General features: G+C 39.2%; 1 protein-coding gene across 1 annotated transcript in view; it reads left to right on the top strand.

Annotated features, from left to right (window-relative positions):
• The window catches only part of LOC149226197 (DNA damage-binding protein 1-like), a 229,211-nt gene that overhangs the window by 180,892 nt on the left and 21,355 nt on the right, over nucleotides 1–26,964 (top strand). The window contains 2 exon segments of the mRNA XM_089377428.1: nucleotides 328–603; nucleotides 784–1,058. Coding sequence (XP_089233554.1) covers nucleotides 328–603; nucleotides 784–1,058 — 551 coding nt within the window.

Here is a 26,964-nt window from a genome sequence, read left to right as displayed (position 1 = left end):
AAAAGGGTTTTCCATGTCTGTTTCAATTTTTAGTATTTTGGTTATATTTTAATTCACTCTGTGCGCATGGGTTTCATTTGATATTGCTCAGCTTCTGGTTAGTTGTTCACCCTACTAGATTACTTGTTTTAAAGAAGGATGATTCTTGACTTTAAACATTCTGCATTGCTGCTGATGTATGTTGTTTTTGTTTTTTGCTTCATCGGTAAACCTTCTAGATTTCTGTTGGTTGCATGGAGCTATGCAGTTACAAGTGGTACTTCAATGTTTAGCTTGTGATATTTACTTGGTCTGTGTTGAACTGTTTTTGTATTTTCTATCTAGCAGGTATTTTTGGCCACTGGAGGTGGCAATCTTGTTTATTTGGAAATTGGAGAGGGATCCCTCACTGAGGTGAAACATTTGGAAATTGAGTTTGATGTGTCTTGTCTTGATATAAATCCAATTGGCGACAATTCTATGCGAAGTGAGTTGGCGGTTGTTGGACTTTGGAGAGACTACAGTGTTAGGATATACTCCCTTCCTAATCTAGAGTTCATTACAACGTTGCACTTTGGAGAAAATGTTCCACCTCGCTCTGTGCTTCTTTGTAGATTTGAAGGGGTATGTGGATTATTTCAACGGTTCGTTTTTTTATTTGGCAAGTAAATATTTATTGGTTTAGAAGTATTGTGTATCTTTTATGCAGTAATGAGGAGACTCTTCAATTTCCATTTCATGCAACGTTTTGATGGTAAGTTTTTAGTTGAAATTAACATCATTGATTTTGCTTTTGTTTCTCAGATTGCATACTTATTATGTGGTCTTGGGGATGGGCATCTATTCAACTTCATATTGAATATGAGCACTGGAGAGTTGTCTGATCGGAAGAAGATTTCGTTGGGTACAAAAGCTATCACCTTGAGGACTTTTCGCTCTAAGAACACAACACATGTTTTTGCAGCATCAGACAGGCCGACAGTTATTTACAGTAGCAATCGGAAATTGCTGTATAGCAATGTGAATCTCAAGGAAGTCAATCACATGTGCCCTTTCAATTCAGTTTCCTTTCCAGACAGGTGTTGACACATCTTCCTGTATTAATTTAGATTTATAATCCGATTGCGAAGTAATTATATTTTTTCATTTTGTTAGCTGGGGCATGTCTGGTATTCTAATAGTAGAAGGCTCCCAATTTTTGAATCTATGGACCAGTTTTGATAGTGTTGCTTCTAGTCTAATCTATTCATGTTTGATCAACTGATGAAACATTGTAATGTTATATATAATTTATTGTTGTTAGCATTTCATGTTAGTATTAGGAAGGTGTTCAATTTCCCATCGAGTACTAAATGCCAATTATTGTCTATAAATGTTTTCTTATCAATGTCGGAATTCTCTTTTACTGATAAATATACAGTATTGTATGGCGATAGCCTATAAGTGCAGCCTCATATTTTGTTTGTAAAAAGTCAGAATACAATAAAAGACCCCTTCCTAAATCTCTTGTCAATTGATCTTGTGACTACTGTCCAAACAAAAGTTGTGTTCTTCTGCACTTAGATGTTGATGTGTTTTATAGTCTTATCCCTATCCATATGAAGTCCAACCCTAAATTCAGGCATTGAGACCCCAAGGGACATGTTTAGCTTTGGTATGTTGGCTTTTGACATGCAAAGTGTTTGTTTGGAATTCTTGAGAATCTAAAGTTGTAGAAATATTGTTATGAATAAAATATATTAAATATAAATAATTAGTAATTAGTGTTGAAGAGGCATGTCTAAATGGGACATGACTTTCCATGAAGAGGCACTTGCCTAGTATATAATTAGGCCCCTCACTCTCATTTGTAATATCATTCTCATTTATACATTTTAATATATATTCTTGTATCTCAATTGGGATCTTTATATTCCAAGTCTTATGGAGTATTTAACCTGAAAAACGAACTTTGTTCGTTCTATTTGGTATCAAAGCCATGTTGGTTGATCTTGGGCTTTGGCCATCAACTTGATTGTCGTCGTAATCGAAGCGTTTCGCTCTATAGCGGGAGATTCTCCATTTATCGTCGGGCCTTTGGCCGTTTAAAAAAAAATAAAACATACAAATAAAAAGTAAAAAAAATATTAAAGGTTAAAAAAGAAGAAGAGATTATTATAAAAAAGTTATAAACAAAATTATTATAAAAAAATTCATTCAAAAAAAATTTAGTTGAAAAGAATATTATTTAGTTTAAAAAAAGACACACACACACAATTATACAAATTAAGAAAATAAGGGGGTTATTTACAAACCTTAAGTTCTTTGACAAACACAAAATAATTAATATTTGTTGAAATTGGCAAATAGGGCTAAATTCCACCTTTGGACATCTCATATGATGGAGATGATTATTGCATTGGATTCCTCTTTCGGAGAGGTACAATTTTGATATAAAGATCATCTCATTCTGACAAGCAGAAATGGAATTATGAATTTATTTCTCCTATGGACAAATTGTCAAGGTCGGCTCCAGTCAAATGTAGGCTCATGAAGCCCAACAAATGTGTCTTTTCACCCTCAACATTGTGTATAAATAAGAGAGACCTTTTCCTCATTTGGACATCATCTCATCACATCTTCTTCTCTCTCTTGTTTGGGTCAAACATCATTGGAGGCTTCTCTCTCTTATTTTCACACGTGTGGCTGGGCAGCTCCTCTTTCTTCTTCGCACATGTTGAAGGAGGACTCTCTTGGAAAGCTGATTTGGACTGCTGTTTGGAGGATGTTTTGGGGTGGCTTTGACCACCATTGACTTTCTGGTTAGGGCTGATTTGATTGCTGTTTTAGCATATCTGTTTTGGGCTTATATTTGTACTCTCTCTTTGTTAAACTATTGAAGAATAATAAGAAGATTTGATGAAAGGGTTTCTCCACATTGGGGTTTGTCTTTGGCATGTGCCACATCTTGTGCCCTCTTGTCTTGGCTTTGTCTTAATGCACATGATTTTATGTTCTATCTGCATTTACTGTCAATGTTTATAAGTTAATGTGATTGCTATTGGATATAATTGGAATTTGTCATTGGGCTGCTAAAGGAACATTGAAGTAAATTGTGTTAAGCATATAACATACCATTGTTATCTAAAATTAACAATATTTGATGACCAAATGGAGTCCAATTCGAAAATGATGAAGGAAGTCAAGATGAGTTCCACACAACAATCATTCTTTTGGACTAAATGTCCATTTTGTATAACATACATTGAATATCCTTGGATTCATAAAAATTGAGAATTATGTTGTTCAACATGTGGAAAGTTATTTAATGTGGAATAATGTCAAGATGATGTACTTATGCAAATGACAATGAGAGGAAAAACTTGCAAAAATGGAACAAAAATTAACAGAAAAAGACGTGGAAATTTTGCATCTAAGGGACCATAGCCAAAAATTACTTGTGAAGGTCAAGAAGTCCAAGAAACAAAAGAAAAAATTAGAAGAAGAAAATGGATGTCTCGAGAAGAAACTCAATGAGATTCTATCAGAGAAGGAAGAAGAAAATTTGCGCTTAAGACCTGAACCAAAGGTTATTGGAACAAATCAGAGATCTAAAAGATGAGAAGCTTAAAAGTCAAGAAATTGAAAATAAGGTTAATGAATCAAAAACCAAAAAACTCTAAACCATAATCAAAATCAATTCACTCAAATTAAGAAACTTAGGGAAAGGTAAACTCCTTATCTACATCTGAATAAAAAATGCAGACATTCCAATCAGTTTGCATATCTATATCTCTCAAAACAAAAACAACAAACTTATGTTCAGAAGGATACTGAAGTGTGCACAATTCAATGCAGTGATAACGATTCATCACAGGTTTCTAGTAATCGAAAGATTCCACAAAAGAATAATTTAGGATGGTCAGATCCTTTCTCCATACGACAATTTTATATATCACTCCAAGGATCATATCGACTTCCAAGCCATTCAAAACAGAAAGAGAGATCAAGCCTTTTCATCAGCAAGCTTCGAGGACAAAGATTTTTGAAGAGGAAGACAATGTTATGAATAAAATATATTAAATATAAATAATGATGATAATTGTAATAATGACTAGTTAATTAGTAATTAGTGTTGAAGAGGCATGTCTAAATGGGACATGAATTTCCATGAAGAGGCACCTGCCTAGTATATATGTACGCCCGCACTCTCATTTGTAATATCATTCTCATTCATACATTTTAATATATATTCTTGTATCTCAATGGAGATCTTTATATTCGAAGTCTTCCGGAGTATTTAACCTGAAGAACGAACTTTGTTCGTTCCAAATACATATAATACAATATCTGATTATGTTGTCTGTTTTGTATTTGCACTGGTAGAAATGCTAAACTAGCATACATTGAATGAGAGGTTTTGTAAGAAACCTATACTCCAATACGAGCCTAATGTTATTTCCATAATGTGAGAAGTATCCAAAATAATGTGTGAACATGGTTGTCATTATGTAATGTCTTATTATTGTTTTAATGCTAAGCTACTATTATGCAGTTTCAATTACGGGATGGAAGTAGATAAGGTTATTTGCCAAATTTACTTAATGCTCCACTTTATGGTAGAAGTAGGATTTATATTTGAATTAGACTCTTTTTCTGGCTTCAGAAACTATGATAATGAAGGGGCCCAGATAAGTGACTAATAATACTTTGTCATTCTACAATTTTGGAGGATATGTTTTGACTTTTTAATGACAATGCAATTAAGCAGTAACATATACCTGTGTTCCATTGATGTTTATCAATGGAGGCAAAATTGTCCCTCGTAAATTGATTTGTGTTAGTGCCATTCCACTTTTTCCTTTTTACATTTTGCTTGTCATGCAAATTCCATTGAGATTGTGGATCTAGAATTCATTTCACTTTATTTCCTTTTGAGAAATTGTACCTGATAGAGACACTTTGGCCAAGCTACCAAGCTATGAGGGGTGTATATTGTAGAAAATTTGTGTATGCTATAGCCCTTCCTAGTTTCAAGTTTTTGCATGGGTTTAATGCCCAAACCCCATCATAACATATGAGTTGATATATATGTTAGCATGCATTTAACTTAAAACATTAAAGACTACTCTACTATTTTTGTTTTCATAGCTGTTACAAGGAATAAATGCAAGCAAACACACTCAGAAAACTACACATTGATTTGGTCTAACAACCTTGGGAAAACCCACAAGGGGTAAACCAGTCTTCATGGAGTATTTTGATTGCTATTAAGGAAATTTATACACAACAAAGAAAATTCTAACTTATCTACCTTTAAGTTTGATGATGTCACTGCTAGGTTACATAGAAATTCGAGCCTCCCTCACAGTCATCAACTCAGTTGTGATTTGCTTGATTTCTTTGCTTAGGAATCAATGACAGTGGCTTGAGATGAGTGTTGGACAGAGAAAAAATATAGCAGAAAATTCTGTCTTCCATTTTCCCTCGAAAAACTTGCTACAGGGGCCTCAAAACATGTGCTGAAAAAGGCTCGAAATTTACACTGACAGGGAGCTATTTTCTCGGCCTCCTAACCCCTGAAACGTGGCTAGGTAGCTCCTTAAAACTTGGTCTCGAATACATCCTTCAGTCTTGGCCTAGTATGCCTGCAAACTCGGCCTAATTTCACTAGTGCAGAAACCTTGGAATTCATGCCAGACTCTAGTTGTAAACTCGGGCTATGTTGTCCTCTCTTGTTCGAACTCACTTTCTCTGCAATCTTTTCCTCCTTGCTCCTTGCTCTCCTCTCCTCAAGTCTCATGAGAATAATGAGACTCTCATCTCTCCTTTTTCCCTTTTTACCTCTTCAAAAAATGAGAACCGTAACCTTTAGAAATCAAGGGAAGTCCCCCACTTGACCCCCTCCCTCTAGTGCATTTTTTTTCTCATAAAGTCACTTTTAAAACATAAGTGTCACTTTAATAATATAAAGTGTACTATGTACTTTTCTCACAAAGTCACTTTTTTTATAACACATGTGACATCACCCCATAAAAAGTAACTTAGCTCCATGACATTAATTAAATTCATAATGTCTCAAGACAAAAGGGTCATTAATATGTCTTCCTAGGCCAAAAGGATAAATGCACTAGGAAACACCTCCTTGGTACCCTTATTTTTAACACTCCCTCTTACTGAGGAAGGTGTTTCTCACCACTCCCATCCCGTCTCTAAAAAATACATGCTTGCCCCTTGGCAATGACTTGGTGAGAATGTCTGCTAGATGTTGATCTGTGGATATATACTCAATCTTCACAGCTCCCCCCCAAACCCAGTCTCTGGTGAAGTGGTACTTGATCTCAATATGCTTTGACCAATCATGAAATATTAGATTCTCAGAGAGTTTGATACAACTCTGATTATCATAGTATATCGTAGTTGGTCTCAGCCTCTGACCAAATAACCCATGTAGCATCTTACAAAGCCAAAGTGCCTCGCAACTAACCTGACTAGTTGCCATATACTCTGACTCTATGTCGCTTAGTGCCATTGACCTTTGTTTTATGCTGAACCATGACACAACTGTTGAGCCCAACAAGAAACAATATTCAGAAGGTACTCTTCCTATCACTAGCACTGTCAGCCCAATTTGATTTCATGCAATCAATCAATCTAACTCCATCACCCCTGACATAGTCCAGACCATAATCCACTATGCCCTGTAGGTACCTCAACACATGTTTCGTAGCCACCTAGTGCACTCCCTTGGGCTCCATCATAAACTGAGTCAATGTGTTGATTGCAAAACAAATATCCAGTCTAGTGTTGACCAGATACATCAAAGAATCAATCAACTGATGATACAAGGTGGGGTTCACCAACTTGGAATTTGAAGCATGCAACTTCTTCCAATTGGTGATCATAGGAGTAGCCATAGGCCTACATCCCTCCATATGGAATCTCCTCAAGATATCACCTGCATACCTACCCTGGCCAATGAAGATATGCCCATCCTCCTGCCAAACCTCCAAACCCAAGAAGTAATGCATCAGTCCCATATCAGTCATGTTGAACTTTGAAGCAAGATCTCTCTTCCAATGTTGGATGAGTCTGTCCTCTCCTATAATAAACAAGTCATCCACATTCAAAACTAGATTGCGTGGATCGTCATCAACCATAATGAAATAGAGGTTTGGGTCTGCATAACTCTTTTGGAAACCCATTTGTTGTAATTAGGCATCTATCCTCTTGTACCATGCCCTCGGCGCCTGCTTTAGTCCATAAAAGGCTTTCTTAAGCTTGCACATATGAGACTCCCTCCCATGCACCTCAAAGCCTTGTTGCTCAGTGTACACCTCCTCCTGAATAACCCCATTGAGAAAGGCGGTCTTCACATCCATCTGGTGAATCCTCTAGCCCATCTCAGTTGCTATAGAAATCACTGCTCTAATGGAAGTATAACGAGAAATTGGTGCAAAGGTATCCTCATAGTCAACTCCCTCTACCTATGTTAACCCCCGCGCCATAAAATGAGCTTTGAATTTCTTCGCAACATGTTTGATCTTGTAGAGCCACCTGGAAGTCACCATGAACTTCCCCTCAGGTCTCATCACTACCTCCTAGACATCATTCTTCATGATGGAGGCATATTCCTCCACCATGGCATCCCCCTAGATGTGCTGACTGGCATTCTCCTCATACCTAGCTAACTCTATCTCCACAACATCTACCACAAACCCTCCCAACCTCTCTAGTGGCCCGCAATCCCTCACTGACCACTTGGGTTTCCCCACTGCCTCCTGTGTTGAAGGAAATGTAACTAGGTTCGGTCTTCATAAATGTACTTTTGATATTTGTATTTATTCAAGAAAAGAAATATTATTTTTATAATATATGTCAATGAGTTTATTGCTCATTGAAATAGGCCTAGCACTATTTAAAGTGCTATAGGTGAGTCAAATAGTCAAAAGAAAAGGTCGAAGACCTTAAGGGCATGTTACACCTTGTATAAATATGTATTAAAGTCAAGAGAATGCCTCCAAGCAAAGTCAAGTCTCCTCCTATGCTAAGGCACTATCAAGAAGCTCCTTCAAGCATGCAATACCACCAAAGAAACCATCCGAAGTCTACTCTATAAGTTGGCCTGCAAATAGTTGACAAGTCGGCCTACAAACAGTTGACAAGTTGGCCTAAATGGAGGGACAATCCTCTATATAAAGAGGTTGTCCACTCCTTTATAACGCATTCAATGAACTCTGAAATTTGTGAAGGTGAAAGGCAAGAAAGAAGGAAAAGGGTCTCTAAGGGTAGCAAAGAGGAAATGTATACCACCGAAGTCAAGAGGTTTGTTCTAGGGCTACTACAGTCACACGTGCGAGGAAAACAGAGGGATGTCCCTGCGGCTAGGACAACAACAAATCCATAGACACTCATCTATCTTCGTTTGGGACTAAATCTAGGCCTACAAGGCCTCCTACTCCAGTGTACAAGAAAGACACTCAAGCGAAGGAGAGAAGGGCGTATAACACGTAGTAATCCTCCCACACATGTGAGAAACTATGGCAGTAGAACAACAGTACAGTCATACACTCATATCTCAAGAAGGATCTCGGTTGGTCAAAGAAGAAGTCTACTTGAGCAAGGGATAGAAGAGGAGAACCTCATCTAGAAGGCTCACTCAAGGAAGGTCTGTCTTTAGAGAAGAATCAAAGGAGGAGGACGAAGTGCCGGGGAACAAAGTGTCGGAAGGAGGAAGCCTATGTGCTGGGGAACAAAGTGCAGAAAGGATGAGAGGAATTGACTTGTGCTTGGAGGATATTCTAGTGAAGGGTCTAGGGTTTGGCATTGATCAATAGAAGTTTCAATAAGAGAAATTCACTCAAGGGTTTTACTCTCAAGAGAAGAGAAGTTTTGGCATTGGCAGAGAGCCAACATCTTGTGTTCTTGTTCTTATGTTTTGGTAGCAATTTGATGAAGCACACACACATGCATTAATAATAATAATAAGAAATATTAAACTAACAAGAAAAGTAAAAAGACTCCACAAATTGTTCTCAAGTAACAAAGAATCACACTACACCTAATTTTCTCTAGATTCTTCAACATCCTGGGCTTCCTTCAAGGTTTGAAAAAGCCACTTGGCTTCCTCTTCCTTGTAGTAGCCTTCTCTGTGGGTGTGGGAAAATCCTCAACTGGAGCCTCTCCTCTTAGCGAGGAAGGCCCCCCTATGGTTTGTGGTGATCTTGGACTCTGAGGTCTTGCACTTAATGATCTTGCACTCGGTGATACCGCACTTTGTGAACTCGCCACCACTTAAGTAAGTGGTCCTTCTGATACTTGTGGTGTGGGCCCCTACTGAGGAGCTTACTACTCTACTTGATCTGCCTCCCAAGACCTCCTCAAGGCTCTCTCATCCTCAAATCTCACATCTTGCATGAGGACAACTTTCCTCAGTGCAAGAATGTATAAATAGTAGGCCCTATTGGTCTCACTATAACCCACAAGGATACCCTTCTCTGTAGTGGGTTCAAACTTCGTCCTCTTCTCCTCAAGGATGTGTGAATATGTAAGGCACCCAAAGATCTTGATGTTCCCAATCTCAGGATTCTTCCCAGAAAAAGCCTCCTCGGGAGTTTTACTCCCCAAGACTCTATGCAGGCTTCTATTATGTAAATACATTGCAGTGTTACACGCCTTGGCCCACAAGAAGAAAGGTAATCTCTGATCATGAAACATAGCTCTCATTGCACCCGTTATGGCCCTGTTCTTCCTCTCTGCCACCCTATTATGCTGGGGGTTATAAGGCACTATGTACTCCCTCCTAATGTCTGCACTCCTACAAAAATCCTCCATCTCCTTGGAGGTATACTCACCTCCATTGTCTGATCTCAACACCTTGATCCTCTTCCCCGCCTGGTTCTCCACAAGAGTGTTAAATTTTTGGAACCTCTTGAAGACCTCATCCTTGGTCTTCATAAAGAAAATCCAAGTCTTCATGGAGTGGTCATCAATGAAGGTCATATAGGACCACAAACATCAGAGCGTACCAAGGCTAGGATACCTACAACTTTGTTATCATTGATCAGAAAAGGTGTCTTAGTGTACTTTCCCAAAGCACACCCCCTGCACACATCATGATGCTCAGTGTTGAACTCAGGTAAACCAATAACTATCTTCCTCAACATCCAGAATCCTCCATGGTATAAGTGGGCCATCCTCCTGTGCCAAATCACACAACTCACTGTTGTTGGTATGTGCCACCAACGTTGTAGCAGGATGAAGCACAAACCTGTACAGTCTCCCATTACTAACTCCAATCACATAAGTAGACTCGATACTAGATCTAATTGGATATATCATAACCTGCCCTCCTCAGAACACCACCTCATAACCCCTGTCCTCCATACTAGAGACTGATACATCTTCTTATTTAACTGTGGAATATAAGAACATCTGTCACTTTCAAAGGAGGTAATGACTCCCTCTGAAATGATACCGCCCCCACACTTGTTGCTCTGACCTTTGAGTTATCTCCAAGCACAATCTCCAAGTCAATATCATCCTCTTAAAGACTCGAGAAGTGCTCTCTCACTCCAGTCATATGGTAGGATGCTCCACTTTCTACAAACCACAAAAGATGTGACATGAGTGGCTAGACTCACAACTAAGGCAAACTTTGTGCAAATTTGGAAGTGAACTTGCCCACCTCTACCGAAGCTGCAAGGGAAAGGCAAAAAGATTTTCTTATGTTGATAATTACTTGTGACATTATTATGTTCTTATTAACTTCTTTATGTTATTTCTTTATCTTCTTCTCATCAAGCAATCATCAAAGCAAAAAAATGAGGATCAGGGACTCTAGAGGTAGGTACTCAGCAAGGGCTAAAACCCCTTTATAGGGGAAAACCCAATGAAACTCTTCTACTAACGAATTCAAATTGAGATAGACCGTAGACACAAAGACCTTCCTCTTCCACCAAGTCATCCTTACAATGAAATGCAACAAACTTCAATAGTCTCTTCTTGTTCAACAGCTATAACCCAACAACAATCCATAATTTTTGCCCCCCCAACAACTCAGAATTTCGGCCGAGCTTCGACACTACAATTTCGACCCCTCTAGCAGCTCAACAACTTCACACGTGTGTGTGAGAGAGAGATAATTTCGACTTCTTGTGCTTGATAGATATCTCCTTCACCTTCACAAGCACTTTCCTTGAATTTCACACTTTTTTCAGGCCCTAGAAGATTTAGATCGAACTTAATGAGTGAGTGTATCAAATGAGGTCGAGTTGCTGATTTATATAGAAGTTCTTGCTCCTTAGTTAGGCCGACTTGGTGGTGGAGGCCTAGAAGACCTAATTGACATTAAAATAAAGTTCTTTCTTGACAAATAGAGCCAAGAAGGGTCTTTTACATTATGACATGGACAAGGATACTTGACATAAACCCTAGAAGCCTTCAATGGAGGCTTTGACCTGAAAACAATTGACCCAAGCATGAAACACATGCTTTAGTAAGTCAATTTCTTTAATAATAAAATTTATTTTTCTTTCTTTTGACAAATATATTACATCATAACCCAACTATAGTTATGAAAACCGACACTAGTTACATTCTTCAACACTCCTTCTTAACTAGGGAGTTTTTCATAATTACATATATACAGAGGTACATGGAAGATCTCAAGATGATATGCTCTATGAAGAGTCATAGCACACTCAGTGTTGCGGACTGGGTACCTGACCAAGGTATTCTATCCGGGTGGGACTAAGGGGACTCAAGCCTTAGCCACTCTAGGTACCATCAAGCTTTTAAGCTCTACCACCAACCCAGGGATCTAGACGTGTATCCAAGGTCGGAACTCCTTGAATAACAACACCCTCCCTCTTTGAGATCTAGACATCAACACATAGGCCGACAAATATCCTCACAAGAATCTTAAAATAAGATGCTTCAAATCTCCCTATCAAGTAAATCAGAGATGTCCATTTGTCCAAACATGCTTCCATAGTGTTCAACCTTTTTATGGAGAGATTTACCTGTACAAACACAAACCCCAATCAGTAATAAACTTTCAAATATAAGTAAACACAAACCTTTGGGGTCCTTAATCATTCTGATGTTACTTTCATTATCAAGTTATCCATATACAATTTGTTGGAAGCTTTCTTTTGCTTTCATTTCTTCAACAACACCAAATACATCTAAGATCTTCTCAAGTCTTTTGTTTGCAACTTCATGAACATTCCTCTGTAATACTTTTGCTTACTTCAAAGTATTTACTGTCATGTTATGTCTATGCCCTCCCTCTCAACTGGGGAGATATACCCTTTCTTCTATCCAGGCTCCCTCTCAACTTAGGGAGATCAACCACTTCCTTCTTCTATAACATCGGAGAACCTTTCACAACTTCATTCTTTCTTACGACATCAAGGTCATCTTGATCATCATCATTCATATAACTTCCTTCATCATGCTTATTATTATCATACAAACATCTTCATCATCTTGAAGATTATGTACCTACAAAACTTTAATAGCAAGTACAACCAAATACAAACATATAGAAGCATGAAGTTAACTATATCAAAATCATGTTACTATAATGGAAGCATTTAGACTTTAGACATCAAACACCTAAACCTAGTTAGCAAGAGACATATCTTTTTACATACTAGAATTCAAATTCTTGCTAGGGTTTTGTCATAAACCTTAGACTCCATCTTTGAGACACAAAGCCTTAGATATTAGTAATTCAATCAAATAACAATTCTACTATACATCTAAGTTTTCAACAATATAATTTTAGAAGTACATGTTAGACTCTACCAAGGTTTTATCATCAAAACTAAATGAAAGCAATATCATCATGTCCTAGAATATCAATCTCTATTAGGGCTTTGTTACAAACCCTAGAATTCACAAAGTAAAACATGAGTATCAATAATTAAGTTAGCATACTCGCATATACATATCTAGGATTTCATGCACTAGCAAAAATTTTCTCCAGGCTATGGTTTTGATCATACAGATGAATATACACCTAGGGTTTTATTCGTAGGATCTTATTATAGATATTACATGGGTTTTGATCATAAACCATAATTCACCAAACCCTAAAGATCTAGGGTTTCAATATATAACTTAGAGATTAACAACAAACCCTAAAGAACTAGGGTTTCTATCATAACAATACCAAACCTAAACATCAAAAAAATAGGATTTCTAGATTTCATCAACAACCCAAAGTAGACTATGTTTTCATAATCAATATTGACATACCCTTAGCAACAAGAGGCTAGGGTTTTATAGTGAACCATAAAGGTTAGGGTTTCACAAGAATGATCAAAATGATAGTATGACGAGGGTAGATTTAATCTAATGATTAATCACCCTAACAAGAATCTTTAAGATTCAAAACCCTAGACATAACGATGTCAATAATGTAAAGGAAATTTCAAAAGAAGAATGATTGTATCTTTTACATGAAGAGAACTTTATAAAAAAAACTTATTGTCTAAAACATACCTTGACTCCTTGAGTTGTTCCTTAACAAACCTTGTAGGACATCAATTCTTGAAGGGCAAAACTTCTTCCATGCTTCAAGTCTATCCTTTGAAGTATCCTCCATAACCTTTCAGCATTCAACAAGCTTTTCTAACCAAGGAAAATATAAAGAAAAGGGTTATTAGCATACAATACAAACAAATCTTGATGTGAGGAGGAAACCAAACATGAAAAGATGAAACAAAGAACAAAATACTTATCCTTTTGGTAAAAATGGTGGAGGCTCCCTCTTAATCCCATATTGAGGGATCCCTACAACTTTATCAAAACAATTCAAAAAATGTTCTAACAAGACATGTTAGACCTACAAACTCTAGAAATCAAACATAAAGGAAAACAATACAAGACTAAGAAGGATATGTAGGAGAGGACTTAGTAGTATAAGTCCTTGACTTTCGATTCCTCAGTGTTGCTCTTCTTAGATGGAACTTCATTGATAATATTTGCTTGTTCCTTGTCTCTCTTCTTATTTCTTGGTTTCTTAGGATATTGATTCTTGTAATGACCCATTTTATGACAATTGTAACATTCAATTTTCTTCTTTGGTCCTTTGAAATTCTTGAAGGTTCCCTTTTTCTTGTGATGAGCAAAATAGGCATTAGAGGTATTTTCTTCTTCATCTTCCTTCTTGTTGTTTACTAATGATATTCAAGCTTCTTCTTGACTGCATGCATTCCACATTTGTTCAAATGTTGGAGTATCCTTCCAACTATTAATTCCTGATGCAAAAGCACTCCAAGATTTTGGTAGTCCTAGAAGAGCAGTAATTACGAGCTCTTTTTCTAGTACAACTTCATCTATTGCTTGGAGTTCATCTCTGATTCTAGATATCCTTATAAAGTAGGATGATACAATATCGTCTTTCGTCATCTTAATAGTTCTTAATTCATTCTTGAGGCTTGCTATTTGACCAATGTTCTTGATGGTGAATAATTTGGAGAGAGCCTCATACATTTCTTGAGCGGAATTTATGTTGGATATGTATGGAATTAGGTTGTCCTTTACTCCATCCACTATTAGATTCATGGCCAAGATTTTGGTTTCTCTAAACTTCTCTTTCTTTGCTTCATCAGTAGGCTTCTTGACTTTTCCTTGAACAAGATTCAAAACTTTGTGCTTTTCATGGATAGGATCTATCCTTTTTTCCATGCCCTATAGTTGGAGGCTCCTTCTAGCTTGTTTTCTCCCTTCATTGAAGGTGACATAGTTCTCGTAAACAAGAGGCTTCTCTTCTTAAATAAAATCCTTTTCTTTAATGACCTTTGTTTGATCCCCTTTTTTTCAATATATCTTCAGTTTGCCTTTTTCCTTCTTCACCTTAGCTCTGATGCCATGTTCCCATCTTCCCACAAGCAAAGCATTTCACTTTGCTCATGTCCCTCTCCTTTGCCTTCTACTTCCTCTTCTCCTGCTTAGCTCCACTAGAAGACCCCTTCTTGGCCTTCTTCTTGCCCATAGCAGCAAGGGCGATATTCTCCTCCTCATCCCCCTCAGCATGTTGATAGCCAACCTTGGCACTCCTCTTGGTCTCCTCCTGGATGAAATCATCTCACATCATCCTTCATTCAAGAAAGTGTTCTCTGGCCACGATACCATGTATGAATCCAGCCCATTTATGGGTGAAACCATCTAGTTCAATCATGACCAACTGATCCTCAAGGATAGCCTCTCCCACAGTAGCCAACTCATCTTTCACCTGAGAGATCTTGGTGAGGTATGAGATCACACTATCAGTGTTGGTTATCTTGGTGTTTCTGAGCTTTTGCCTCAACGCCATCTTCATGTTCTGATTGGAACTGTGGTGTAATGTGACAAGTGAATCCCACATCTCGTAGGAAAACTTCATTCCTGTCACATGAGGGAATAGGTGGTCTTTGATGGCATCAAGGATGATTCTCCTTGCCTTCACATTCTTCTTGTTGAAGTCCACCAATTGAGTTGGATCAGTAGGAGGTTGCACAAGAGCCTCCACTATATCCCACACTTCAACTTCTTCAAGTAAAGCATCATCCTCTCCTTCCAGGGGCCAAAATTATCAGCCCTGCTCAATCCGCCCTCTACCCTCAAACCAGTCGGCATGACCCTCACAACCAACACAGGAGCAAATCTGTTACTAGGCAATCTTCCTCCCTCTCAACCAACAGTTCTTTGGGTTTCTCACTGAGGTTTTGTGACTGCTGTTCACTGATATTGCAGAATTTTGCTTGCTTGTCTCTTCTATCAGTTGATGAAATTTCAAATCTCAAGTCCCTCAAGTTCTGATACCATGTAGAAAGTTTGTGTATGTTGTAGCTCTACCCAGTTTCAAGTTTTTGCATAGGCTTAATGCCCAAACCTATCATAACATATGAGCTGATATATATATTAGCATGCATTTAATTCAAAACATCAAAGAGTACTGTACTCTTTTGTTTTCACAGAAATTCGAGCCTCCCTCACAGTCATCAACTCAGCTGTTAAACACACATGGACAGCAAAACAATGTGAAAGATAAAACATGCAATACGTTTTTTATTAACATCAGATATACATTTATAGTACAATATGTGACTCTTGGGTTTCAGATCCCAAGGTCTCTTGGACTACTTTTGTCCATTCAACTTCCACACTAACCATTTAGGATTAGGTGTCCAACATTCCCCCCCTTAATCTGAAAGGTTATGTATGAGTCCAAGAAGAGAGCTGTAATACAAAATGTGCAAAAAATGCATGGCAGCACTAGGCTGAATGTGCTCTATGAAATGTTGGTAAAAAAGGGCGGTGGTTTAAGGATGACCACCAACACTGGAACGCTTAATGCAGTTCCCGGAACTCTTCCAAAACTGGCAAGAAACTGAAGTTTTCTGCTAGAGGAAGTGATCCTATTGTTTTAAAGAGGGAAACCTTCAACCATAAAAGGGAGGTCTCACCCTGCATAAAAGGTAAAACTTCAACCTGAAAAGGGAAGTCTCAACCTGTGATGGTTTAAGGATAACCAACAACTCTGGAATGCTTAATGCAATTCCTGGAACTCTTCCAAAACTGTCAAGAAGCTGGTGTCTTCTGCTAGAGGAAGTGTTCTCAATCTGTGATGGTTTAAGGATGACCAACAACTCTGGAATGCTTAATGCAATTCCTGGAACTCTTCCAAAACTGGCAAGAAGCTGATGTCTTCTGCTAGAGGAAGTTTTCTCAATCTGTTCACGGGCATCTGTCTCTGGCTACAACTCTGAAACTGGTGTGGCAGGTTGTGGCTCAGGCTCGCTTGATGTGACTTTGAAGCTTGTAGATGACCATCATTTCCCCCCTGTCAGATACAAGGTGAGAAGATGGAGAAAACTCAACTGCAAGACTGTTCAATACTTTGGAACAAGTTCTGATATGTGTTTGGAATATCTTCTTGGCTGTTGATGCCCATTGCCAAGAAGCGATCCATCCAAGATGAATCTTTGTTCTTGCAGGACGTTTGTTTTTGAAGCATCTGTTTGAAGAATGAGTGGTTTTATGACAGTGCTTACATGGATGAAGATCAAAACAATGATCTTTCAAATGGCCAACTCGGTCACAGTGTTGGCATTTCACAATCTGTTGTTGTTGTTGTTGTTGCTGCTGTTGCTGTGGAAGAGGGGCAGAGTCTGGAACAGCTGAAGCTGAACTGTCATCAATGAATCCAACACTCTGAAACTGAATGGGCTTGGCATAGTCTGGAATATGAAAGGACAAGTCCTTGTCATATCCAAGACCAGTTTTGTGCTTGTTGTGGACAAGCTGTTCCCAAGGTCTGATGATGGGCTTGGGAAGTGCAGACTGAGTTTCTGCATCTGCATATACAACTGCTGCTTTATTTGAATGAACTGTACCATTATTAACATGCTGCTGATGGGTGGTTGTCTCAATGTTCTGAACAGAAACAGGTTCAGAATGGTGTCTATTTTGATGTAGCTCTTCTTGCTGTAGCTGTGATTCAAGCTGCAAAAAATCGATCTTTTCTTGTGCATCATGTAGGCAGGTCTGAATGTCACAAAGAGTGTCTTTGCTAACATTTACCTTCCCACCAATAGTGGAGTGTATTAGTGTGTTCAGTAACTCTAATACATCATCAAATCTAGCCATTGTCTCAACAAAGAAATGAACACTCAGCAAGTCTAGACAAACCCCAGCTATTGAAGATTTCAAAAAATTAAGAATATCAGTTTGAAAAAGGCACTCAACTAATTCCAGCTAAGAATTTAGCCAATCACTAACAGATTTGTGTCCAGCAAGAATGAGAGGCTCAAAGTCCTTCCAACACAGATACAATAGATATGTTTCACCCTTAAAATGCTCAGGTATACCAAGATACGCTTTGTATGGATGCACAACTAAATGACTTCTTCCTTCTTTGAAATTCGAACTTCAACTACAGGAATGGATTACATATACCTCTGATATATCAACTCTAATAATAACAGAGATCTGAAGTAGAATATACCAGCAAATGTTAGGAAGAACAGTGGCTGTAGATAAGTGTTATAACATCAAGGAAGCTCCATCATTACAGAGAAAACACCACAGTGATAATATATGCAACATATTCAGCTCCAAGACAGAAATAAATATGGAGTGTCTTCAATATATTCACAGCCAATGAGATGAGGAAGTTTGAGACCCTCAAACTGTAGGAATTTACAGGGTAAGTTCCTCAGAAAGAATACCAAAAGGACACCGCTCACAACTAGATCTCAAATCAATACACCAGTATTTTTGACGTGGTTAAAACCCTCAAAGTGCAATGAGGGAAACAGTCCACGGCCTGTCCCAACGTGGGTACTACAGGCAATTTATTAATCAAAGAATGAAAATTTACATAAGCTTCTCTCATGCACGGATTACCCGAACAATGACCCTCCATGCGCTTTAAATAGAACTCATGGACCAATCGGGTGTCAAGCCACGGATCAAGTGTCGGTAATACCGAGGTGAGAGTGAACCGTCGGATCACTACATATCGTGACCGTCGGATTGTAAGTTACAAAATGTACAACGGTAAAGAAACACACTTTACCTAACTCTAACCTAACTCTATACTAGACCAAGTTGAACTTAACTAGATCCTATGTGTCGGAATATCCTAACATCCCCCCTTAAGAACAACTTGGGATAGGATTGAAGGATTTACAAATATGACACAATAGGAGAAGGAAGGAGGCACTAGAGCCTATCCCCCCTTAGTGACAACTTCCTGAACTCCAAGCATATATCGAAGTTTAGTGAACTTCGCCTCTGTGAGAGCCTTTGTGAAGATGTCTGCAACCTGATCATCTGTTGGACAATATTGCACTTCAAGAACATGGTCATGAATGAGCTTTCTGATGAAGTGCATGTGTAGTTCAATGTGTTTGCTGCGCTGATGCTGGACTGGATCTTTGCATAGCTGAATGGCACTTTGATTATCACACCAAAGTGTGGTTGGATGCTGCTGCTCAAATCCAAACTCTGAGAGGATCTGACGAAGCCACAAGGCTTCCTTACTAGCTTCCACGGCACCACGATACTCTGCTTCTGCTGACGAAAGAGAAATGGCAGCCTGTTTCTTACAAGCCCATGTAATAGGTCCTGAACCAAGAGTGAAGACATAACCGGCAGTAGACTTCCGATCATCAGGGTCACCAGCCCAATCAGAATCAGTGAAACCAACTAACAGAGGATTTGCTTTGGCACTGTAATGAATCCCAAACTGTACTGTACCTCGAACATAACGAAGTATTCTTTTAGCTGCTTTCCAATGACTTTCACGAGGGTTTTGCATAAAACGAGCAACAAGGCCAACAGCAAAGGAAAGATCAGGACGAGTATGGGTTAAATACAAGAGTTTTCCGACAAGTTGACGGTATAAGGTAGCATCAACTTCAGGAGAAGTACAAGAGACTGAAAGTTTGACTCCAGACTGAAAGGGAGAAGGGGCTGGCTTACAGTCTTCCATGTGAAAATGACGAAGAATATCACAAGCATACTTGGACTGGGAAAGGAAAATACCCTCTTGGGATTGCAAGACTTGAAGACCGAGAAAATAGTGTAAGTGTCCTAAGTTTGTCATTTCAAATTTCTTTTTAAGGTTGGACTTCACATGGTTTATAAGGTTGGGATCACTACCAGTAAGAATAAGATCATCAACATAAAGAACAAGGATGATAAGAGAGTTGCCCACTTTCTTGGTGTAGACAGTATTGTCAGAATGACACCTAGAAAAGCCAGATTCTAAAAGAAAGCTATCCATTTTGGCATACCAAGCCCGAGGAGCTTGCTTGAGGCCATAAAGGGATTTCTTAAGTCGACAAACAAGGCTGGAGTCTGTTTGTATGAAGCCAATGGGTTGTTCCATATAGATTTCTTCCTGCAAGTCCCCATGCAAGAAGGCAGATTTAACATCCATCTGATGGACTTCCCATTTTAAAGAGGCAGCAAGGGAAAGAACAAGGCGGATAGAGTTCATTTTGGCAACAAGGGAGAAGGTTTCAGTGTAGTCAATGCCTTCAACCTGTGAAAATCCCTTAGCAACGAGACGAGCTTTATGTTTATCAACTTTCCCATCTGGTCCATACTTGGTTCTGTAAACCCATTTACATCTAACAAGTTTGCGTCCCTTTGGTAGAGGAACAAGATCCCATGTATCATTTGTCATCAATGAATGATATTCTTCATTCATAGCTGCTTCCCAATGTGGATGGCCTGAAGCTTCTGCAAAAGTGTCAGGATCATGATTTACTGGAGCTTGAGCCAGTAAAGAAGAGGCTCTTTCAAACTGAGAACGTGTACGTCGCTGATCTGTAGGATCACCGGCAAGATCACCTGCTGCATCCCGAGTAGCACGGACCCATCTTGGAAGTTGAGGATCCTGAGAAGGTGGGGGAGGATTATCATCCTCGCTTTCATCATCTGAAGAAGAAATGTTTTCAAAAGTAGAAGAGATAGGAAGAGGTGGCACATCCGCCGGACTAGGCTCGCAGGCCGATTTAGTTTCATCAAATTTTACATCTCTTCTAATGATAACATTTTTGGACTTAAATGGAATAAGTCTATAACCTTTTACATCTTCAGAATATCCAACAAAAGTACATTTCTCACTCTTAGGTTCTAAAGCTTTATGCTTTTCATTTGGAATATGGGCCCATGCTTCACTTCCAAACACACGAAAGTGACTTACATCTGGTTTAATGGAACTCCAAGCTTCTTCTGGAGTGATATTCTCTAGAACCTTAGTAGGAGTGCGATTGATTATATAATTTGCACAATTAATTGCTTCGGCCCAAAAACTAAGACTGAGTCCTTTAGATTGCAGCATACAATTAGCCATTTCCTTTAAGGTGCGATTTTTCCTTTCAGCTACACCATTTTGTTGTGGAGTGTATGGAACAGTATGTTGCATTTGAATTCCATTTTCGGTGCAAAAGTTGATGAATGTGTTTTTAACATATTCTCCACCATTATCAGTTCTTAGCTTAAGAATTTGATGTCCAGATTGTTTTTCAACAAAGGCTTTGAAGGCCAAAAAAGTGTTAAATACTTCGCTCTTGAGTTTTAAGAAGTATACCCAAGTGCGTCTGGAGAAATCATCAATGAAAGTTAAGAAGTACTTGCAGCCAGAGAATGAAGCAACAGGAAGAGGACCACATAAATCACTGTGCACAAGCTGTAAAGGGGCTGAGGCGTGCCAAGAGGCATGTTTGTCAAAACTGTCCCGATGATGTTTTCCGAGTACACATCCGGAACAAACACCATCTCTGCAAGATACCATAGAAGACCTGTCACCATATTTTCTTTACATAGATGCTGAAGGGAGCGATAGTTTAAGTGACCAAATCGCTCATGCCAAAGTTTGCTCACTTCATCATTATGAGCAACAAATACTGAGGGAAGATTTGATGACCCAAAGTTGTGAAACTTATACAACCTTTTGGAATCATCAGCAAGACCAGTAGCTAGAATCTGTTTAGGATCTTTTAGATCCTTGATTACAACATCATGAGGTGAAAATTCAACAATTTTACCTTCACCTGAATGAGTTATCTGATAGACAGATAGAAGGTTGCAGGATAAGGTTGGAACACATAATACATCATTAAACTGACCATTGTCTAGATGAACAGTTCCAGTCCCTACAACATTAAGAGATCTATCATCACCTATATATATATTTTTGGTGTTACAATCATTTAAAGAAGAAAACATGGCTTGGTTTTTGGCCATGTGACAAGAGGCTCCAGAATCAATGAGCCACTCATGAGAATGAGAAGAAGAAGAAGATACATTTAATGCATAACCAAACTGAGATGATTGACAATGACATGCAGAAAGTGCCATTCCGGAAGTTGAAGTTGAAGTAGGCTCCACATGGATGTTATGTTTCTTCATTGCGGCTTCCAAGGCTTCCATCTTCTTAAAGCATTTAGATTCTAAGTGGCCATCTCGATTACAAAAGTTACAATGTCTATCAGTCTTCTTCCATTTGTTTTTATTGGTCTTATCATTTTGCTGAAATGATCTTTCATTTTGAGGCTGAGATGGTTTAGGACCATTCTTTTGAGGATATGACTTCTTAGGATTCTTTGAATTTGGTTGCTGCTGGGCGGCTAACGCTTTCGTGGAAGAGTTTCCAAGATTAAGAAGACCAAGGTGTAAGAGTTTTTCTTGTTCTCTTATTAAGGAATCACAAAAGGAGTCAAAGGAAGGGGCCTTGTAGTCTTGTCTTTGACAAATGAAAGCTTCCCTTGTAGAATGGAAAGTGGAAACAAATACAGAGTAGGCTGGTCCCAACTTAGTAAGGATGGAATAAATAAGGTTACCATCTTCTTTCTTAACTTTAACACCTTCCAAGAGATATCTAAGGGTCTTGAATTTGGACAAGAAATCTTCAATGCAAGAAAAATTATTAGGATCCAAAGTAAGCAGCTCATTTTCAAGTTGATGGGCTCTAATTTCATTTTTAATCCCAAAAACTTTAGCAAGTTTTTCTAATGCTTCATGAGGAGTCTCAAGTTCTGCAATGTGGAATCTAAGATCAGGAGAAATAGACATCCCTATCAAACCACGTGCTTGATTTTGTCTATTTTCCCATTTTGCCGCCTTGTCTTCATCTTTTGGTTTCTTCTCTTGGTCTGTGGCTATTCTGAAGAGACCTTTACTTCTAAGTAAATCTTCCATGTAGGCTACCCATTGGAAGTAGTTAGTGCTGTCAAGAATGACTTGGCATGGACTTTCCATTTTTAAAAAAAAGCTGAAGCTGAAGATGCTGAAAGTAAGTGTTCCAATGGATAGATCTCGAAAAAATAGGCGGTTTTAAAAAAAACGGCTCTGAAAAAGGCTTCCGGATGAAGAAGTTATGGCTTTTTGAAAAAAAATTGTTGACGTTGCCGACAAAGTGCGCGAATGTGCGGGAATAAAAAAAATCCGCCCCCACAAAATGGAGACTTGAACCCAAGACCTCTACTCTCTTAAAATAGCTTTGAACCAATTGATCTATACAAAAAATTGAGAGAGAGAGAGAGAGAGAGAGAGGGGGGGGGGGGGCCTTGGTTTGCGTGCTTGCCTTGAGAAAGCTCTTTTTCCCTACAAAACACAAAACACAAAACCCAACACGAATATGCAAAGAAAAACGAACCTTGCGGCTCGAAGTTAGCTTTAGCCGAAAAACTAAATATTTTTCTCAATGTTTCTGATTTTCCGAGATCACACTAAGGTGCAGGGAAAAGAGCATACGCATGAGAAAAATCTTTCCTTTCTGTTTCTGATTTGCCCAGATCGCACAGAGTCGCAGGGCAAAGAGCATACGCAGAAATGAAAGTTATAGATCCGGTTAAAAAAAAAGGCTAAATAAACTGAGACCGAAATAAGCAGAGAGAAAATAACAGTAAACTGCAAAAAAAACACTGTATACCTCCCGATCTGAAAAATGACGCAGCTAGGGCTACCGGAAACCTTTTCGCGTGAAACGAAAGGGGTTCCTCACTGGAACAGATGCTCCGAACGCAACAGAGCAGTCCTCTCGGCCTGAAAGCAGTCAGAAACAGATCTAGGAAACGACAGCCGCATGCAGTTCTACCGGCTTCAGATTTGGATCACCAACGGACGCGGCCCTCAAATAGCTCCGATACCATGTAGGAATTTACATGGTAAGTTCCTCAGAAAGAATACCAAAAGGACACCGCTCACAACTAGATCTCAAATCAATACACTAGTATTTTTGACGTGGTTAAAACCCTCAAAGTGCAAGGAGGGAAACAGTCCACGGCCTGTCCCAACGTGGGTACTACAGGCAATTTATTAATCAAAGAATGAAAATTTACATAAGCTTCTCTCATGCACGGATTACCCGAACAATGACCCTCCATGCGCTTTAAATAGAACTCATGGACCAATCGGGTGTCAAGCCACGGATCAAGTGTCGGTAATACCGAGGTGAGAGTGAACCGTCGGATCACTACATATCGTGACCGTCGGATTGTAAGTTACAAAATGTACAACGGTAAAGAAACACACTTTACCTAACTCTAACCTAACTCTATACTAGACCAAGTTGAACTTAACTAGATCCTATGTGTCGGAATATCCTAACACAAACATCACTTCCAATAGTCTATACTCATTAAGATTTCAAGCACAGGTATAGTGATATGTTGCTCAACAGAAAATACAAGTTTGTATCAAGAGTCCGTTGGATTGTGCCACATGAATCTCATAAAATCAATCTGCCAGATGGTACAGTGTATATTCCACAAACCGTGGCTATAGTCTATCACACCCACCTTGCCACTCTGGGATTAGCCTCTGGTGCTTGAATCACTTAATCACTGTTTGACTTACCCAACCTGAATGCTGATTTCTGCGGATTTTTTGTTAAATTGAGATGTTCACATGTCAGGAAGGTTTTCAAGGCATTTATCACCAATCCATTTCACAAGCCTGATACATAAATGATCATCCACAAACTGCTCCATCAACTGATCCTAATGCCGCGAAATTTCAACTTAAAGAACAACAGGAGGAGCAATATACAAATTCTCCCTCGTTTCAGGAAAAGGGGCTGAACAGCAACAACATCCACTTCAGTAAACCAAACAGTTACACAAAACCTTCAATCCTGACAGAACAATACCATCATGTAACCCATTTCCTCTCTCTGCAGCACAACAGCATGAACAACTATGGTGGTTTTCCACAGCTTATTATGTTAAAAAGCAGTTACAGTGAATCTTGAAATAGCCTATCTCTGGCAGCCCGCCATTGTAGCAACAACCAACGAGCAATGATGTTCCACCGTTCTCGCTCACGCAATTCTGCAATATTGATACGCCTCCGAAACCTAATCGACAGCTTGTCTCTGCCACGAGAATAGCCAGATCCTTCACTGAATAGCGGAAAATTGTCAACGATTCCGCCTCGATCACCAGCACTACCAATCTGAGACTTCACAGGGAGCCTCAAATCGCCGGGAATTTTCCAGATAGCTGGAACGATGAAGATTAATGGAATGAAAGCCGATATAATAAATAATGTCGGTGAGAAAACCGTCGGAGGCTTATGGCAAAGAGATAGGAGCGCTCTATTTTGTCAAACGCTTCATTTTCTGAAACCACGACGGCCGAGTGATTGACTACACACTGATACTCCTCCATACGCCCACCTCTGAGAAGGAAATGACAGCTGGGAACTTGGTGCACCTCCGCCTTGTATCCATCAGAGCCTCAAGATTAACGTTTAATGTGTTCTTTGTGAAGTATTTTTCAGGACAACAAATACACTTGATCACAACTCGCACTGCATCTTGGAAATCTTCAGCCACGTCTTCTTCGAGGGACTTTTTGTATCGAATATGATATGCTTGCCTCACCATCAATAGTTCAGCCAAAGATCGAGCACTGGAAATTTCTAAAAGCGATATATTCTTTCCATTCCACTTCTTTATTGCATCATGAGATATGACCGCATCACGTTCAGCTGGATCTAGTACCCAAAGGAATACAACTTTCTCAAAGTCCAATGCGCAATTCCAAACATTTATTTCTTGTCACAATCCCTGACAAGCACGTATATATATATAAATCGCCTCGGCTATGGTTACAGGCACGTATATATATATAAATCGCCTCGGCTATGGTTACAGGCACGTATATATATATAAATCGCCCCGGCTATGGTTACAGGCGGAGATTTATCATGACAAAGATATACATCTCCGGTCCTTATACAGTTCACGGTTTAGACGGGCATAAACTCGGTGCAGGGTCGAGCTTCTCTCCGAATTCGATTATAACGAGCTTAAGTCCCTGCACGACGACGAGGGCGAGAGAAGAAAGTTTGACAGTGCCAGAGATCAGTTTTACTTGTCTGCTCTACTCGCTGCAATTTGTAAGTCAATTGAAGTCGAGGAAGAATGGTGGCGTATAAAAAGAGTGACAATCGACAAGAGACGAGAAATCTCAAGACCAAGATGAATAAATCAGTGATGAAGATTTCCAGAATCGAAAGACAATGGGACGATGATCCATGGCTAAATGATGTGAAATCAATTCGTGGGACATCAGCCAAGATGGTTGCAGTTTTCAATACTGAAAAATACGAAGCCGAGGCTGCATATATAACCAAGCACAGAGAACTTCGTCTGTCCTTTCAGTCTAATATGACATCTATAGCACAATGTTCCTCTGAGTGTAAAAAGTTGTTTTGGCTGGCGAGCTCTTGCGAGAGGCAGAAAAACTAGTAGCAATGAAGATTCACCCTATGACAATTATCTCTGGTTATAGAATGACTGCTGAGTGTGCTCGCAATGCTTTAGAACAACGGGTTTGGGACGATAAGGCAAATTCAGAATCCTTCCGGTCCGACCTGATGAATATTGCAATGACAACACTCAGTTCCAAAATCCTTGCACAAGACAAACATCATTTTGCATCATTGGCTGTTGATGCAGTGATGCGGCAGAGGTAGCGCTGGAAAAGGCAGCGCGTTATGGTCAGAGGTGAGCAGCGACTGTGGAGGGTCAGGTCGAATAGCTCTGAGCAGGTAAGGGGCGTTACAAACGCTCAATGCACCAGGATTATATAGCAGGCCCACCAAATTCAATCATTAATGCAAGAGTAACGACTTTCACAAACTCAACAATGCACAGTTAGGAATTTAAATTGTCAGGACAACGCTTTTCAAAACGTTTATAAACAGTAAAGAGCACAGGCATAATTTAAAGGACAGAGGGCGCAAGTAACGCAGAAGAGAGAGAGCGCAGGTATGATTTCAAGGGTCAGACAGAGAGGCTTAAAATAGCCAGAGTCAGCAGATTTCTGGCAAACAATGAATTAATGGAGCTTTATAGGTAATGGGCAGAACTGGAAGGTCTGCACAAATGACATATACATAGAGACCACAAAACAAGTGGCTCAAATATGAGCAGGGCCAGAATTCGCCTGCTCTGATACCATGTTAAACACACATGGACAACAAAAC

Source organism: Pinus tabuliformis, chromosome J, assembly GCF_031772625.1.
Source record: "Pinus tabuliformis cultivar Carrire ecotype Pingquan chromosome J, CPIR1, whole genome shotgun sequence".
Classification (NCBI taxonomy): Eukaryota; Viridiplantae; Streptophyta; class Pinopsida; order Pinales; family Pinaceae; genus Pinus; species Pinus tabuliformis.
This window is presented reverse-complemented; position numbering and strand designations above follow the sequence as displayed.